At 25.8% G+C, this 20,125-nt stretch overlaps 1 protein-coding gene across 1 annotated transcript; it reads right to left on the reverse strand.

The window, feature by feature from the left end:
- Positions 1–3,813: 3,813 nt before the first annotated feature.
- LOC107451231 (achaete-scute homolog 1a) lies at positions 3,814–18,197 on the reverse strand. Its single transcript, XM_043046425.2, has 4 exons — positions 17,864–18,197; positions 8,768–9,051; positions 5,076–5,351; positions 3,814–4,091 (listed from the first exon to the last, which is right to left on the reverse strand). Exons 1-3 carry the CDS (start codon positions 18,042–18,044, stop codon positions 5,076–5,078), a joined length of 741 nt encoding a protein of 246 aa, XP_042902359.1. The 5' UTR covers positions 18,045–18,197; the 3' UTR covers positions 3,814–4,091.
- Between the last annotated feature and the right edge of the window lie 1,928 nt (positions 18,198–20,125).

Genomic DNA, 20,125 nt, shown 5'->3' on the forward strand with positions numbered 1-20,125 from the left:
TTTGGAAGGTAATTTCTTACATAGTTATCTCTTTTTTAATTTTTAATAAATATTTTTGTTTATGCTTAATTTAAAAGAAATTGTCGATAGCATCTGACTCGGTTTTCATTACTTCAAACAGTTATAAAAGAAAAATTTTAAGCATCTAAAAATTGAGAAATATATAGTCTTATATAGTCTTGCTGATTTGCTTTAACAATACATTTCCGTAGTAGTTTTGAAACTTATCAAGCACTATTTGTCCTGATGTAATTAAATGATTCCCGTTAATAAAGCGATTCCTTTTCCCATATGAAAGGTGTTGTGCTGTGAAATTATACTCTGTCATCAAAAGATTGTTTAGAACAAGTAAACAAAATGTAAAAGGCAACCCAATATCCAAAATGGCGAATGAAGAGGCCTCATATTAGGTCTAATATTAGGCCTCATAGGGGCCTAAAATTTGTTAAGAAAAAGTGTAAAATTAAATTTGTTAATAACAAACGTATTTAGTGTTTGTTAAAAACAAAACGTAAAATGTAACATAAAATCGAAGATGGCGAATGAAGTTGCCTCATATGAAAGTATCTTTCTTAAAAAAGAAATTGTTCAGCAAACATTAATTGCATATTTTTCTTAATTTATGTATTTTATTTAAGTAAAAAAACACGAATATTGTAATCAACGTTGAGAGGAAATGACGCACTTCTGTTCACTAATATCTTTTTAAAATATCAGTTTTTCACCTATATTTCAGAAAGCTTTTGAAAATAAAATATTCAAATAATAATTACCAAAAAAAGAAGAAGAAAAAAGTGCAATTTGGTAAAAATTTTATTATTTGTTGTATAAAAATATACAGTTATATCAAACTTTATGTAAAAATACAGTATACACTATTTAAATAAATCAATTTAATAATTCTATTCTATGTACTAATCTTTTAAAAACACTTAAAATAACCATGGGCATACAACTAAGAATGTTCAAGTTGAGCAAAAACATTAAATGACGTCTTTTTTATAAACATTACTTAACATTTCTTAAACATTAAGTTGATTAAAAAATATTAAGTAAACATTTCAAAATAGTAAAAAAATAGGATAGAACTCGAAAATTAAAAAGTTATTAGCATTTTCTGTAATGAAAAATATTCATTACAGAAGAAAAGATTTTTATTTAGATCTTTACATCTAAGTTTAAAAACAATTCATAGAAAATACTATTTTTGTCTTGTTCATATTTAGCAGTATTCCCACAAATATTTATTTATAAACATTACAAAACATGCACATGTTATGTAAATATCTCTCAAACACGCAGATAAATATAATAAATAATACATATAAAATATAACATTGCAGCAATTGACTGTCATTGTAAAATATCTAGAACATTTTGTCATTTCTCGACAGTTTTAAACACTTAAAATATTATTTACAATGCATCACCTGTCATTTTGTTCTAAAAAGTCGCTAACAATATTAAAATTTCTCTGTGAAAGTGTACTTCATTATCGAATTACAAGTTAATCGGCAGTTATTCTTACATATCAGCACAATAAAATGAGTATGATCAATGTGTTACTGAACATGTCAATAAAAATATCAATAAAAAAGAAAAAAGAATGCCAAAACCTTTCAGCATAAAAGAAATAAATAAAAATTGAAGTAAATTGATATTTACATATCAATGAAACATTGTCTTAAAAAAAGTATACTGTGAATGACCGAAATCAGGAGAATGTCGACTTTCACCGGTGAATGTCAACAATCACATAGTCGCTTTGGTGAATGTCCGAAATATTTGTTATATCTGATTTGATATTAATTTATTCGTTAATTTTATTATATTTATTCGATTTTTAAGATCTGCTGAGGATAGATTAGGAGAAGTATCAGTGTTCGGAGTACCGGTTAAATGCATACTGGGCAGTGGCACTTGACCGTAAGAAGCATTGATGTAGGGAATACCGGGCAATGGCATTTAACTAGACCTAGTATATATTTCGGACATTTACCACAGCGATGTTGCGATGGTCAACATTCACCGGTGGAACTTAACAACCACTAATTTTGGTCATTTAAATATTTACCAAAAGTCATATGATTAAACAAACTATATTGATTCTATTATTTAACACAAGTTTTGAATAATTCATAGTTTATATTAAAAATTTCAGCGTAGCACCTTTTATAACAGTTTATTTAATTTCATTAAACACTAAACTTTAGAGTAAAATAAACATTTATATGTTCGAAGTCATGTGCTGAACATGTACGAATAACAGTATTTTTTCACGTTTGTAATATTCAATGTAAGAAGAACATTGAATCAAACTTTAACAAATCGAAATTGATTAACAATAAATAAGGCACTGAGTCATCTACAAAACGACTAACAATTGTATCCCTTCAAGTAATAAGCGATTGAACTTATAAAATATGAATTTAAATCTACTCTTAAAGAATAATTTTTGTAAATACTATGCTCAGTTGTAAAGAAGGGCAATTAATTTGAAGTGTTAAGCATGAAAAAATATATATTATTAAATAATTATCATAATTCATCAATTAATTTTTAGCAATAACAAAGTAGCATTTGACTGTTATAAATGGTTATGTCCTATAAATCTATATTTAATGTAGTACATTACATAAATGCATAGTCTAATGCATTATTACGTTTCGACATCATCACATTTTGAAGAAAAAAATATGATATGCAAAATAATATCATAATATATGTTTTAAATATATATTTATAGAATATTTAACCATTATATTTTAATTGTTTGTCATTTAATAAGTATAATTTAATTATACTGAATAGTTTTTGATATGAACTTGAAAAATAATTTACCATGTTAATTTGTTCTAATACTAAAATTAAGAAAAATAGTGCTAACATTTTTATTTTTTAGCGAGACTGTTTTGAGAACCATGATTTAACTACTTTTTTATTTTATTAAAACACAAATCTAGTATTATTTTTAAAAAAATATTTTTAATAATTTGTCTTGGTTCTTTACTCTTACTGAAGATTTTAATTTTCTAAATATTACAGTCCTAATTGTTTTGGAAAAATATAAATTCTTAGATCATTAACTAAAATGAAAAATAAATTTTCCCATTTGAAGTAATTTTTATCGCATTAAAAAAACGCATTTAATTTTTGAGGTAGAAATTATATCTCACACATCTCGTATTCTTCTTTTACATTTCAATTCATCTAGTTAATCTATATTTACTTTTAATATTAGGCTTTGAGTTTAAACTACTTAATTCAAAGAATTAATCATGTATTGTTATATAAATCATTATATATGATTACATGTGTCTGTGCCGCCTGTGCTAAATTACTTTGTATGCGGAATTGAATCGAACTCTTACATTTCATTAAAGAATGCATATTTATCAATAAATATAGAAAGCTGGTTTATAAAAATTAACACATTTGACAATTCAAAAATATAAATATAAATTTTAAATCATATATAAATAGTACTTAAGCTTTAAAAATATCTTTTATAAAATGTAAACTTTAAAAAATTTAATACATATGCTAACGTTTCTTAATTTCACAAAGAGCATAATATCAATATGTATCTATCAAAAATATAATTAATTCTATCAAGAATATTAATATATATACATCAAGAATATAGTTTGCTCTTTCTTAACATTACAATATCACTGAGATCTGAAAAGCTTTGATTTAAGATTATAAATATCACTTTGAAGTAAAATTTTTCAACTTTTTTTGAAGCTAGTAAAATTATTAGTCAGACATGTGAAATATTATAGTTTTTCCTTTTAAATTTCGGATAAAATATTTTCTTCTCTTTTGCCTTTTAGTCATGATGATTTAGAATGAAACTTCTGACTTCAATTTCTGAGTGCGGAGAGTGTATATTTCAAATGTTCGATGAGTGCTTTTCTCGAAGGCAGTGTGCACAACAAAGTCTCTGTCCAATATTCTACATAAGTGCGGTATGATGTGTCCAGTATCTGAGACGTTTATTTTTTTCTTTTCTTCTCAACATCACTCCACTCTTCTTAGGAATTATCACTAATTCGGAATGTTCTCTCTTAGAGTATGTATATAAGCATCTAAAATAAAAATAAAGGTAGCCGTTAGGAATTATCACTAATTCAGAAAAACAATTAAAATATCGCTAATTCTTAGGAATTATCACTAATTTGGAATGTTCTCTCTTAGAGTATGAATGTAAGCATCTGAAGTAAAATACAAGAATCCGTTAAAAATTATCACTAATTCAGAAACACAATTAAAATATCACTATTTCTCATGAATTATCACTAATTTGGAATGTTCTCTCTTAGAGTACGTATATAAGCATCTAAAATAAAATATAAGAATCTCTTAGAAATTAAGACTAATTCAGAAAAACAGTTAAAGTATCACTAATACTTAGGAAATATCACTTATTCGGAATGTTCTCTCTTATAGTACATGCATATAAAGATCTAAAATAAAGTACAAGAAATCGTTAGGAATTATCACTAATTTAGAAAAATAATTAAAATATCACTAATTCTTAGGAATCATTAATTCGGAGCTTACTCTCTCAGAATAAATAAAATATGCATCTGAATCAAAATATTAACAATCATTAAAAGAGCAATTTAAGCAAAAATTAAAAATATTTGGAACTTTCTTTAACGAACCATTATTATAAACAGTATCGTGAAAAGAAAAAGCTCAGCACATTAGACATAATATATCGGCATTAGCAACACCGTGTAAATTTAAAAAGAAATTAAACATTTAGCAATATCATTTGATTTTAAAAAGAATAAGAACATTTTGTAATATAGTCTTATTTCAAAGGTACAGAACAATATCATCTTATTTTAAGAAGAAATGGAACGCTTATCAATCTCGTCTGATTTTTAAAAGAAATGGAAAGCTTAGCACGATGTCGTCTGATTTGGTAAAAGTTTATATTAGGATGCACCTCCATTTTTTATGTTCTTGCAGAAAACAGGAAAAATGACATAGAAGCATAAAAGTATATATATATCAGAATATGAATGTTCTGTAAGTACAGATATATCAGAATATGAACTTACCTAAGAAAAAGATGAGAAATCTATGAGGTCCGCTTCAGGGCTGAGGCTAGTTTGAGGAGATGAACCTGCTGATCCTGGTGATCTTGGGTTCCAAGATATGGCTTCTTCCCACACGTGATTTCCCATACTGGATGACCCCTCTGACGCCATCCCCGGCCATCGACCATCGTCCGAATGACTGCTGTTTTGGTCGTACGCCGACAACGGAGGTTCCAAAAGATATTGCAGCTGCTTTATGTACTCAATGGCTGACCTCAGTGTCTCCATTTTACTTAACTGATAAGAAGAAATTAAAAAATATTATAGATGGTTTAGGAAAAAAAACAGGTTTTACAGAAACTTCATTTCTCATCAAATAACACACACATATATACACATATATATTTATATATATATAGATATATAGATATACTACGGAACAAGGCATAAACCTACTACTCTGTATACACTCTCAAAACTAAAAATCTCACTTTTGACGATTCAGCAAGCTTTGAGCTGCATTTCATTAATTTTGAGAATCATTTCGTTAAGAAATCACGTGTTTTGTGACGAAACACAAAATATATGACGAAAATGTTTCCTCATCTCGGAACCTCATTGCAGTGCATTGAGAGATATTGCAATCCGAAATGACCAAACTAGAATGAAGACTAAACGATAGGAACTAGAGTAACGAAATATTTATTTGATTTTGACGAAATTCGTTTCCTCGAAAAAGTGATGATAGTTATTTCTTCCCTTTGACGAAATGTATAAACCAGGAAACAGTGTTGTGATACACATGGGAAGTTTCATAAAATTTGAGTCTCCATTTTTTCCAGAGTATTGTTTTCTGTTTAGAAAATGAATTTAAAAAAAAGCTGCTACAGAGTTTTTCATCATCACACATTGTTTGTTTTCATTAGAACAATGAATGACTTGTGGACCAATAAAATGTTCTTTAATTACTTGCATGCTATTGCCCTTAATAATTACAATAGTAGTGCTATTTAGCAATAGATTAAAAATTTAACCATTTCTAATCATTTGGAAAGTCTTATTTTTAGTCATATAAATTCTATTAGAACAAGACTGTGTAGTAAGGAAACAAATATGAAGCATTCATATTTTTATTATCTGTACTGTTTTCTCATTGAACAACAAAAAAAGCACCGAGTTTCTATTGCACAGTGTTTCTACATAGTGGAATAAAGATGAATAAATTTTGTTTTATGCTTATACTAAACAACTTTGACGATCAGTACAGTCACTTGTCTCGTACAATGCATAAACTTTAATGGTAACCAATTATTATACAATATTCAAGTTATGGCTCGAGAGGTGCGTGAGGAAGTAAACGGCTTAAAATTCCGGATCAAATTACGTTATAAAGTACCGACATCTTTCGTAAAATCAATTTTTACCATAAAATAGTATACCGTATTTTACTGAAATTATTACTGTAAAAATTAAACAATATCAGATTTTTTGTTCCATAACATGTTTCGGTAAAAATGGATTTTACGGTAGAAAATATCGGCATCCCGAGTTTCGGTATATTTTACCGTAATTTAATCCGGAGTTTATTTCAGTGTAATACAGCATTAAAATGAGGTTTTTTTTATATCTTATCCCACGAAGGAGATGGAAATGAATTTATTATTTCTTCTGCCAATACAAAGTCAAAATATCCCGAACTCATACTTATGGTCGCTTGTGTGATTAAACGTTGTGGTCGTTGTGGATTTAAATTATTACTAATATTCAATACATAGAGAACTTCGACAATATCACGGACATCAATTGAAAGTAATTAAAATTGAAATCAAAGTACTTTTTTACCGACAACGGCTAGTTATTATAATTAGTTGTCCATTTTAAAATCTGACCAAGTCCTTTTAGCAACTTCGTACATTCAGTTAAAAATTTTAGGTTTGCTTCAAATTTAAATCACTTAAACTATGACTGCTTTACTTAATTATTTATTTATTTATTAGGAACTTTGTTAAAAATACCCTTAAATAATTTAGACTTTAGAGGTAATCTAGTGGAAAAACTTTGGTTGCGAAAAGTAAGAAAAACGAAAACCGCATCCAATATTTCTCAGCTACTTAAATTTTCTCCATGCGTCTCAGCTCTCAAATATGATACTACAAAAATTATATATTTGGGGCAATATTACTAAATATGCAATCTTGTAACGTAATATAAAAATAAAATATCTCCGATTTTGAAAGTTTTGACAGAGGCGTTCCTCTTTATGTAGTATGTGTATGGTGCAAGCATTAGATTCTACTATAAAAATTTTTTTAAAAGAATTGCCAAGTTAGGAAGAAAAAAACTTAGTTAACGGTTTCAGCTTCAATATTATATTTCGTTGCTGTATTTTTATCTGAAATAGTTATGTGCTATAATTTATTGTACACTTTTCTATAGCCAATTCACACTTCAATTGCTACACATGTGTTAAAAACTTCATTTTGTGTTCCAGCGAGAAAATGGCACACAATTCATGAGAGAATGGTACTATTTTATTTTAAGGGAGATTATATCAAATCAATTTATTAAAAAAATTACGAGCCGTTGTAGGTTAGGTGTGTATATATGTATTTGTCAATTGATACTATAGAGTTTGTCAATTTTTAGCATAAACTCTAAATTTTACAGAAACTATATGCGAATGATTAAAATTTGCAATATTTTGCGAACTTAAAATCATTACATTTGTAGTCTAAAATTTTTTGTAATGATTTAATTATTTATATTTTACTCGTTGTGTTCAAGTATTGAATTTTTTCTGTCAATTTTTGTTATACCTGTAGCATCGAATTAAACTATTAAATTTCTAAATAAATCAATTAAACTTGATGAACTTATTACTGTAAATTTACTATTTGTAGCAAAATTGACAAAATTTTTTAAAAAAAGAATAAATAAATAAAAAATATATAAATAAAACGATATTTGATATTTGGTTTTAAAACTCAAAGTAAGATTATAGATATTGTAACTACAATCGAAACATTAAATACAGTTAATTGTAGTATAATTACAAATATGTATATATTATACATAAATGTATGGATTGTTATGTATATAGTAATTTATTATATGTTACATTTTTTTTTGTACAACCATTGCATCTATTTACTATTGTATATTTATTTACACTATTGTTATTGTTATTTACACTATTATTATATTTATTACTATTGTATATTTATTATGTAAAAATCATAACAATTTTTTATATGACATATCTTTGAAGTACGTAAGTGTAAGGTTTTGTGTTATGATACATTTGCCTTTTAAAATAATTACAAGAAATTTTTTTTTTGCATAATAATTACATAGCAAAAATACTCAATATCAAACTAACAAATTAATTTGTCATTGGATATTTTTTTGTTATTTAATAGTTCATATAATAAAAATTTTTATGTTTTATAATAAATAAAATATTAAAACTTATAATATAAAAATAAATAATATAATATTATAAAATAATATAATATTACAAAAAAAAATTTATGATGCGTCTTACTTTATATAATCATTATGAAATATTATTATTAATTATTATGTTTATAATAACAATATGAAGTATTGTTATTATAACCATTCGCAATATTTATTGTAGTTTTATATCAATAAACATATCACAGTCATATCAGTGTGACATATAATAACAGTATTCTGAAAAGAAGACTCACTTTCTTTCTCGAGTTTCCCTGTGGTAGGTACTGCCTGAGGGTGGCGAAACCGTGGTTGACGAGGCGCACCCTCTTCCTTTCTCTCTCGTTGCGCCGTGCCATCGCGTTCGGTGCTTTCTGTTGGTGGTGGTGTCCCGACACCACCGACGGTGACAGTCCGGGAGGTAGGGGCTGCCGGAGTCTATCCGGTATAAGGGCTGGAGGTAGAGAAGGTGGCGGAGAATCGTCCGGGTGAGGAGAATAGATCTTCAGATTGGGAGAAGAGCGATACTTGATCGGGAGATCTGCGAATACACATAGTCTTTTAAGGAAGTGTTACAATAATAGACAACATTTTAATAAGATCGTACAAATAAATGTTAATAAATTGGAATATTACAATAAATTGAAAGTTGAAATTGCAGCTGTTAAAATAAAATAATTATCAAAAAGCCAAAAAACAACGTGAATAAATCATACTCTTAGAAATTTCTCGGAAAAAAATGGTTTAATAACAATTTATTTCATTGTTATTTTACCATATTTAAACAAAACAGTCAAATAACTAAATCAAAAAGCAAAAAATCAAATATCAAAAGGCAAATCTAAATCAAATATCAGAAAGCAAAAAACAGCGTGAATAAATCATACTGTTAGAAATTTCTCGGGAAAAAATGGCATAATAGCAATTTATTTCATTGTTATTTCACCATATTTAAACAAAACAGTCAAATAACTGTAAATAGACGGTATTCAAACCGTTAACTGTGAGAAAACCGTTTATTTAACATTTTTGCCTATTACGGTTAAATAACCAGAATTTTATCTCACCAAACAAGCCCACCTAATGAAGCCACTTAGTTACTTGTATCAGCGTACATATTATAGCCGAGAGGGCTAATCTGTCACTCTCATGATTGATAGAATGGAGATTCGAGTCCCAGCGTTGACACCACAATATTTCCTATATTGCCTTTAACACATGAAGAGTTCTAATGTCCTGCGCACTCTAATGCCCATTACCTAACCAATGCCCAGAAACAATTTTTAACGGTTTTGAAATCACGCTAATTATAAATGGTTCAAAAATTATATAATTTTGCATTCATGGTCTTATAACCCCACTAGTAGTTAACGATTTCAGAACCATAAAGGTAAAAAAAAATTTTTTCCTTAAACTGTTTTAAACTTTTTAAACTTTCTACCGTAAACTTTTACTATAATTTTTGATTGAAAATTATAACAGCGTACAAATGAAAGAACATAAATGAACATATTACAGTTTCAGTTTTATAAACATTAACCTTCAGTTCTACAAACAAGAACATTTTTGTTTCATTCAAATTGTGTTTTGCTTTAGTATGCATAATACAAATTGTACCCTATCCATTGCTGAAAATAGTTGCCATTACTTTTAGTACTAAAACTAATAAATGTAAGAAACTTTTGTTTTTATAATAATACAAATTTTATGGATATAAATTTACTCGAAATATAGTTTTTTTTTGCTAAATATTTATTTTTGTAAGGAAATAAGATATATATACCAAGTTTAAATATTAAACTTTTAATCCTTTAATGCCCAGTTCGCTTTTTTTTTTCAATAACATCTTGAATATTAATTATAAATATCAGGAAACCTACTGAAAAGGAGTTGGAAAAAAAACGCTTACACTCATACATTTTTATCTGAAAAAGTTGATAAATACTCATAATTTAGAGGCATGATTTAAAATGCTGATAAAATTATTGTGGTTCTGATAAAAGCGTATCCTTACAGTTGTATTAATTAAAATACTTAAGGAAAGCAAATAAATCAATAAATATTTAAATGATTCAACACTTTGCTCCTAAATATTTCGAATGATATCATTATTTCATTTATGCCAAATTTCAGATTAAAAAAGGCTACCTTATCAACGGAATGCTTGAAACGAGCTCCCATTTATGAAATTTGAGAGAAAAGAATACTTAACAATAATGTATACATTGTTACATACACATATAAAGTATATAATGTATACATTGTTACATACACAGATAAAGTATATAATGTATACATTGTTACATGTACATATACATGTATGTATACATAAAGACATTAGTACTTTTAAAACCGTCCCATCTATGAGACAGTATGTAGATTGTGAAAAATGGTATAGGGTGTACTTAAAAGTATATGTCGTAGCATATTAAACACTGAAAAAATGAAGTAAGAAAAATTGAAAAACATTCATATTAATATTTCATTGAAGTATTTCACATTATTTTATTTCATTTTAATGAATTGCAATTTTTAAGAATAATTATAATTGAGTTTCACTTACATAATAATTTCTTCCTACAATATTTTTTATACTTTTTTGTTTTGAGTTTTCTATTCTAGGTTTGAATACAGTTTGCAATATAATTAAATAAAAAAATGCAAAATAAATAAAATTTTCAATAAGCATCTAATTTCTCCACATTGATATTTCTTTAAACTTTTGCCAATAAATTTTGAACTGTAAGAAATTTGATTAAATGTAATATTAGAGCATTTTAATAGTAACACAATATGATATATATTTAACATGCATTTNTTTATATATATATAAGTAAATATTCAGTGTACATTAAGCTAAGTTTACCTTTTAAATATTTTTAAGAAAATAAAAGTTTGAGTTTGAAAGTATGCTTTCTTAACTATCAGTTGCAATTGAAAGTTAAAAAAAAGATCACTAAGTAAGTGATTGACATTGGATTAAAATTTATGACAGAATTTTTTGAGCATTAATTGAAAAAAAAAAAGTGTCATTATTAATTTTCGTTTCTACGAAAAAGCTGTAAGTGCTGTAAGCGCTGTAATTGCAAGTGAAATGATTTAGCTATTTATATTAGAAAAAATAGTAAGTTAACTCAAATTAGGTTTTTACATGTATTTTATTCCTAACCGGAACTTGGTTATTATAAAAAGCTTAGTACCAATAGTTATACTTTCGAATATAAGTGTTTCTTTTGAAAATCTTGTCTCAGGTTTAAATTGGTGATAATTCTTAAGTATATTAAAAGAAATAAATTAAATACGTTATTCTCTAAGTAAGGTTAAAGAAATATTTTCAAAATATTTAATTTCACTCACAATTAGTCCCAAAAAATGACAAAAATAAAAGACATTTTTTGTTTTAAAAAAAAATTGAAGATAAGTTTTTCAGTTGTTTTCTAGCAAATGGTTTTTTTTTCTTTTGAAAAAATAAGAAAAACGATTTAAAGTTTTTTAACTAAAAAAGTTTGAAATGTTTTAATCAAAAGCATGTTGATGCTTTAATTTCAAATACTGTCATTTTTCTCAATTTTTAAAAAATAAAATTACTTATCAATCAAATATTTAAAAATTAATATCTTTCTATGCGAATCAAAATATATAATATCATGTTTATTTTCATAAAATCTCTTTAATAGATACATAAAAATTTATCTGCAAATTTGTTACAAATGAAAATTGTTTATTTTAAATCCATTCAACATTATAACGTAATATTATGTTGTGATGTGAATTAAAGATTATTCAAAACATGGTAGGGCATTTGTGCTTAAATTTACCTGATATTTTTTTAAGTATTGACTACCATTTTAGTTCCAATGCATCGTATTCTCCTAATTTCAGTTCAAAATATAAATAATAATACTATAAATAAAATTTTATTCACATCGGGGATCACAAAATAATATTAAATTGAAGGAAAAAGAAAGAAAAAAAAAGCTTTAAAAATCTGAGAAATCACAACTGAAGAGGGCGTTTGTAATAAACATCAAAACAAGTTTAATTATAATTAGTTTTGTCTAATAAGTGTCCTCCTTTCATGTGCTATAATTTATCAAAATTTAAAAGTACTTTTTTTTGTTGTTTCCCTGAAATTTGTGATCCTAAATACGTATAAACTTTTCCTGTTCATGTATGCAATTTAGCTGACACAATTTCTTTAACAATATTTAATTTCATTAAATAAATGAGCATTAATTTAAAATAATTTATTTTCTTTAATTTTAATTTACTACTAGAGGTCTATATATTTGCTCTTGCACGGCAATCCATGATCCATTTTACTTTCTCTGTTAATTTTATCTTTAATGCAAAAAATTTCCATAAGTAAAAATTACACTGGAAATCAATTTTAATTTAAAAAAGATGCATACAAAAACTAAAAAATCACAAAGTTGTGAGAAAATAGTTCTTAATATTAATTACAAAATGATTATTAACAAAATAGGTAGCAGATAAAATATATAATGTGTTACTTCTACTTTAGGATAAATCTTTCATTTATGTATTGCGGTGACTTAAAAATTCCGTTAAATGTCATTGCGGTTTTCACACCTCCTTAAACCACAAATATATTTATTTATAGTAAACCAGTTTCTTATGTTAACTTATACGTACTTCTGTTTGGTTTTTAAAATAAGAAATACGTCAACTTTCCATTATTGTTTGACGATAGATTTTTAATAAACAGCATCATTTGTGTAATTTTTTGTACATAATCCATCAATTTTGTAAGAATTTAGATTATTTAAAACCAAGTTTAAGTTCGGATTACAGTAAACTAAATGACTTACTTAAAAAAATGCTTTATTCTGTGTCATTTGCAGAAGGATTGAATATGGTTAGACTTTAATTATAATATAAATGTCGAACCGTAAAAGAATTTCAAGTAATTCAATATATATTTTCAATATATACATTCAATATATAAATATTCAATACAAAATTCGATATATATTCAATTTTTTTAATGCAATATAAAAAAAAATTCCTTTCAATTTTCCTTAACTATACTATAATATATTCATTAAAACGAAAACAAATTATGCAACATTAAATTTATTCATAATTTGTGATCCAAAGTATCGTCTCAGGTTTGACTTGGAAAAATATAAACACTTTGACTTTGATTAAAGTAAAGATAAGCATATTTCATAATAACAATTGTCCATTACATCAGTTAATTAAAAAAATTATGTTATTACTAATTTTTTAAAACCAATTAAGTTAATAGATTTTATTTTACTATCAAAACATAATATTTATTTCTAATGCAGGATTATCAGGCATTTCTGACTATTAAAACAATGATGTTTTTAGACATTTTTCAGAATATTCTGAAGCAAAAACTTATTGCAGAATATTTACAGGTACTCTATAATGAATTTATATATTTAACAATTTGTTCAAAAGTTTTATTTTTTTATTTATAGAAATTTTAATTGAAACATTTAATTTTATAAATGTTCTTTTCTGGGGAAAAGTATTAATAAATTTAGTTTTATTTAGCAGTAAATATTTGAACTACTAGAAGCTAAATCTAATAACTAGAAATGAATTATATGATTTCATTAGCGTGTTATACAGTTCGAATTCTAATACATGTAAAATAATTGAATATCATGGATATTCAAAAAATTTCACAATCCAATTATAACAAGTTTTTGAATAAAACAATTTAATTACTATTACATTAATTCGTAAAATTCACCATATTTATGTAGTAAATTTCAATGAAAATAATTATCGTTTATGTGCTTAGCAAAAATACCTTCCAAATTTTCTAAAATCATTTAGTTTTGTAAAAAAAAATATAGACAGTACTTAGTAACGTAAGTAAGGAAAGTATTGTTACAATAACTGTTAAATTTTGACTAATTTTGCAATTAATTTTAAAAATAACGCGAATAAAGATAAATTAAAACGCAAAAAAAATAATGCAAATAAGAATAAAAAGAATTTATTCATTGACTCACTATCTATTTATTTACTATTTATTATTTTTGCTATAAGTTCGTCCTTTACCCACGATAAACTGCAAAATCTAAACTAAATGGAATGGTTAAAAATATTCATTGTATTATAGGATTTTATGCACTATACCTTACGTTTAATAAAGTAACTATTATTATTTAGGGAAATATGTTATTCAGTAAAAAATAAATTTAATTAAATTATACTCATATCTTTGTTAGCTGGCAGTACAATTTGATAAATAGCATTTATGAATAATTCTTGAACTCTTTAATAAATGATTTCGAAAAATAAATTTTGTAATGACTAAGTTTACAGTTGAGTTTTTCAAGTTGTTCTGTTAAGATAAAGTACAAACATAGCAGTTTTTTTTACTGTCAATGAGACATAGTGTTTCATGTACAGCATGTATTTAGTATCTGAAAGGATACACTAAAATAATTTTCTAAGAATATTTATATTAAAAATGGAGATATAGTTAAAGTAATAAAATACATATCATTAGCCATATAATGTAAAACATGGAAATGCATAAAACTTAATATATAATGCTTACATAATTAAAAAAAAAACAATATTTTTTTTATTTAAGATAAAAATATAAAGCGCCAAAATTAAAATTGTCACACAAATAACTTAACTAATACAAATTTAAAATAACATAACTTTTCTTAAATTTGTACTGATTTTTACAGCATCTATTTTATTTTATTTTTTTCCTTTACGTTTATGATGAGAACAAAAATAAACGACTTTTGACAAATAAAAGCAACTTTATATGATTTAATCTAACAATGAGTTGGTTGCATTATTACTATTATTATCTTTACAAAAGATAACTAATATTTTATATTAGCAGGGGGGGAAATGGTGCTCAGAATCAAATTTTAACAATTTTAAAATTTTAAATCATTTTGTTTCATTTGTACCTAATAATTATGTTTACACTGTAAAAATGACTCCTCAAAATTCAGCGAAAGCGTGTCAAAATAGCTGTATTACAAATATAGCCCAATTCGAAAGCCCGGTGTATTCATTATTGAGTGTAATGACTAACTCAACATTGAATCAGCTTATACTCATTTTTGATCAAAAGTGATGTGAAGCGAGAAACGTGTGAGAGAGATGTTCGTTGGCTGCCGGCAGGACTCCCTATTTTTTCAAATCGCAATCCGCTGTACATTTGAAATTGCATTTTCATGTAAATTTTTGAAATAATACAGAATTATGTATCATGTTTCAGAAAAAATTTGAGTGAAGCTGAAATATATAGCTACTTAAAACAAAACAATAATTTTTCTATGTTTCCAAGCTTCAAAAATTATTGGAACAAAATATGACTAAAAAAGTTTTCTTTCATTTATTTTGCTACTATTATACTTTAATCCCTTTTATAGTCATGCACAACATATTTTTTAGTTATGTAAAATTTGTTTTCATTCGCTCATTGAATTATATAAATATATATTGTAGTTGATACTGGCAATTGTTACTTTTATACAACTTTTCATACTTTTTTTTAATGTTTAACTTATTTACTTAACTCTTTTTAACTTTTTCTTAACTTAATTTTCCGATCAATTTTTTACAATTGAATATACATTATATTCATAGTAACAATTAAAAGCGCTAAACTCTTTTTTCTATGCCGCTTTTGTTCGGCTCATATTCTAAATGATAACGAATTTAACTTAAATTGTTACTCTTGTTTATAAAATGTATCGGTGAGGAATAAATAACACGTTAAGTTTTAAAATTTTCTGACTCTTAAAATGCAAATAAAAAATAATTAAACAAGTTTCAAATGCATTTCTGAAGTAGAATTTTAATTGAATTTTAAATTAATAAAGATGATAAAAAAAATTCATAAATATTTATTAGAACAAACTTTTAACTTATACATAAGTTATACTGCACCGGGGAAAAAGTCTAGTCAAAGCAACCATATTATGGTAAAATTTACCGTGTCTCTATGGAAGAGCTTTGGTAATGATTTTGGAGTAATTAGCAATAAAGTATGGTTTTATAATATGATATAAAATTCTTTATTTTATCAAGATATCTTAGAGCCATCAATTCAGTTCTTAAAATCATTTATTCTGCTAAATTTACTTTATAATTTGTAAATTTTACTGAATGTGTGGAAATAAGACCTATAGTTTAGAAAACAGGAATTTCTGGCAAAACGTTACCATATGAATGGAAATGTTACTAAAGGGATGGTTTAAATACAGTATATTTTGTTTTTATAGGTTCTTTTTCAACATATAACACTGTAATACTGTATGTAATATACAGTTTTTAATATACAGTACGGTAATTTCAACAGAATTTTTTCCTCCGTGTAGGAAGCAATTCTTTCACCGCTTAGTAAGATATAGTACTAGAAGTGACATAAGTAATTTGAAATGATGCACTTTATGAATTTCTTCTTAACAGTATCTAATTAAAAAAAAGTTTTAATTATATTCAAAATGGAACCTTTGAAAGTTTTAATGAAAAATGCTTAGTTTTTTAAACATCCGAGTATTTTTTTAAGGAAATCCATGGACTATGGATAATAAATTCAAAATTATGGATTAGACCATTATTAATTTCAATTGGTACAATTATTAAAAAAAAACTTTTTATTTTTCTAGAACTGTAATAAAAAGTTTTATGCGCAAGGAGTTTTTTTTTTATATCTATGTAATTATCACATCTAACTAGATAAAATCTCGTTTTTTATTTTTTTTAAACGAGTTAATTTTTTAACGTTTTATTTTTTTAAACAATATTTTTTTAAATTTATTTTCTTTAAAAAATTTTTTTTTATTTTATTTTTTTATTTACATGCAGCTTTATACTATAGCATAAAATTCTGATACTGACTGTAAGCTTTATGCTATTACATGTAGCTTTATACTATAGCTATAATTTCTAAAGTTGACAATGTTAGCATACTAAGATCAGTTGATGTTTGCATTTAGATTGATTGTTTCATTGATACATGTTTAATTAATTAAATAATGATAAATGTACGGGGAAAAAACTATAAACCAGATGAAAGTAAATATTTGACAATTCGATTTAAAAAATTAAAATTTTTTTCCAAGGTATAATTTTGAGCAATTAAAGTCTAAAATTTAGTTTAATTAAATATATTCTAAAATATAGAGCCAAATAAAGCTGATTTATTAATGCAGTAAAAAATATTAAATTGTTATAATTTTTTATACTTCAAAAAAAAAAATAATAGTAAAGGTTTAAGCTTAAATAACTACAAGATTTGTTAATTTTTGAGGGAAAAAAAAATTCCAACAGAGAGAAGGTCACTTCGATACAAATAAAAGAATAAATACCTCCTCCCAGTCTGTTAATGGAATTCATCCATACATTGGAATCCACAAATCTTCCAACTCCATATGGATGCTGTGGGTGATCCACGGCATCCCGCCTCTGGATCGTCTGCTGTTGCTCGACCACCCCACCATCGAGGCGGCGGCAACCGGCTTCATATTCCAAGTACCCCTCTGAATCCATCCATGCAACTATCCGGCACGACTACCGGAGTGCGAATGTTCCTCCATGCGATCCGGGAATCCCCTCATCTTTTTTTACCTGAGGGGGCGACGACGCGGTTTACAGTTAGAAGCGATTACCCTCCCCCCCTTGCTTCTATCAACTCCCAGAACCGTTTCAAGCGCGGGCTTGTATGAGCGCGAAATGCGATTTCTTTTTTTTTTCTTTTTTTCTAAATCAGAAACTATAGGTGTTTTTTAAAAATTGTGGATAGATATAGGGAATATGGAGTTGAAGGGGTTGAGTGGATTTGAGGGATTTGCAAACACACCGTTGGTGATGTTTGACTCTTGAAACACTATCTGGGTCATCGATTTTTTTTTATAAATTTAGTATTGCTGAAGATTGGAAAGTCATAGATGTCTTTGATGTACCGAAGGGTTGAATTGTAAAAAAGTATACAGGAATCGTGAACTGAAAGTTCAAATTCGCTCTGTTATATAACTTGAACTGGTAAAAATCTAACCAGATAAAAGAGTTTTTATTAGCTTATTTATTCTTTTTTTAAAAAAAAAATTCAAATAAACAGAATATGCGTTCTCATTTCTAACCACATGATATATTAGTTAATATCCATGCATCGGGAATTTTGATTAATTCTAATTGATTAATCTAATTCGTATTGAATTCTTGATTAATTCTAATTGATTAAATCTTGATTAATTCGCGTGTTTCATTTTGACCCAAGGAAATTATTTAATTTAAAAAATGCAATATTTGGTTTTTCATTCAACTAAACAACATTTTGAATAATGAATTTGATGAGAGATAGAAAGCGGGAAATAACGAATTTTATATTAATACGAGGCAGCCGATTCTGACTTTTGTGACTCAATCTTAATTTCATTAAGAAACCTAAAGATTTTGCGGGATTTCCTCTAAAACCTTTAAAAATATATAACAAGGAAGAAAACTTAAAACATTTAATTACACAATTTATTATATTACTTATTATATAAATGTTACTTATTATATTTATTATTATATAAATAAATTATTTTAACTTATACTCATATTGTATACAACACTAACTATTTACAAGCAATTTTTATTTCTTGGAAAGCTCCAAAGGCTTTATTAAAGGAAAAATTAATCATTCACGCCGTGAATATTTAAATATTTTAAATAATATATTAATTGAATGTTAGTTTTAAAATTGTTTTGACAACATTTCCAAAGAAGCTAAACGAATAAATAATTATTAGGCAAAAGTCATTTTCCTTATTTGCTATATATTGAATGTAAAGTTATTTATAAATTAAGTAATATATAAATAAATTAAGGAATTTACAAATTAAGGAATGTATATTAATTAAGGAATAAAGTTATTTATCAATTAGTAGCTTTCAAAATTTTCTTTATTATTGCTTAGCAATATTAACCAAATTTTAATTGGTATGAGATCATTTTAAATTTATTTATGCATTATACCACATTTTTTCTTTATGTTCAGTTCATAATAGTCTTTAATTTTTTGCAAGACCTTCGATTTCAGATGTTGTAACTTTACATTAACCATTGATAAATCGTATGAGTTTGGAAAGAAGATACGAATGAAATGAGAATATTTTAAGTAAATTCGAATATTTCCGAACTATTTTCTGAAATGTATTATGAAAGTAATTATAAACTTAGTGTATTAATTCTTTCTATTATTTTCTATTCTTCTTACATTCTATTCCTCTTATATATTCTACTTTCTATTGCCTTCTAATATTTTACGGCACTAACCATAATTTTTACACACTTTATACGTAATATGGAATAAAAATTAAAAAAAGAAAGAAAAAAGGAATTCAAACAAACGATCGAACATTCAAACTCGCGTATTCCAAATATTACTTCCGGATCGAACGTTTTACAATTTTCTTTAATCTTTTTTTGCATCACTTACATATCTCATTTCATATATCGTTTCGATATCTCTCATATCATATCCCTAAATTGCTTATTAAAAAAGGGGGTGAAATTATGCTTGAAATGCAAGAACGTTAAGCCTACTCATTTTTAATAAGTAAGTTTGGATTTTAAATTTAAATTAA

This window comes from Parasteatoda tepidariorum, chromosome 10 (genome assembly GCF_043381705.1).
Source record: "Parasteatoda tepidariorum isolate YZ-2023 chromosome 10, CAS_Ptep_4.0, whole genome shotgun sequence".
Taxonomy (NCBI): domain Eukaryota; kingdom Metazoa; phylum Arthropoda; class Arachnida; order Araneae; family Theridiidae; genus Parasteatoda; species Parasteatoda tepidariorum.

Bases quoted from the DNA above. Each gene is read 5' to 3' on its own strand.
- LOC107451231 (XM_043046425.2), bottom strand. From the start codon at position 18,044: ATGGATTCAGAGGGGTACTTGGAATATGAAGCCGGTTGCCGCCGCCTC. The intron at 9,052-17,863 runs GTATTTATTCTT...GTGTATTCGCAG, and splicing joins CATTAACAGACTGGGAGGAG to ATCTCCCGATCAAGTATCGC. The intron at 5,352-8,767 runs GTGAGTCTTCTT...TCTTCTTATCAG, and splicing joins AGGGAAACTCGAGAAAGAAA to TTAAGTAAAATGGAGACACT.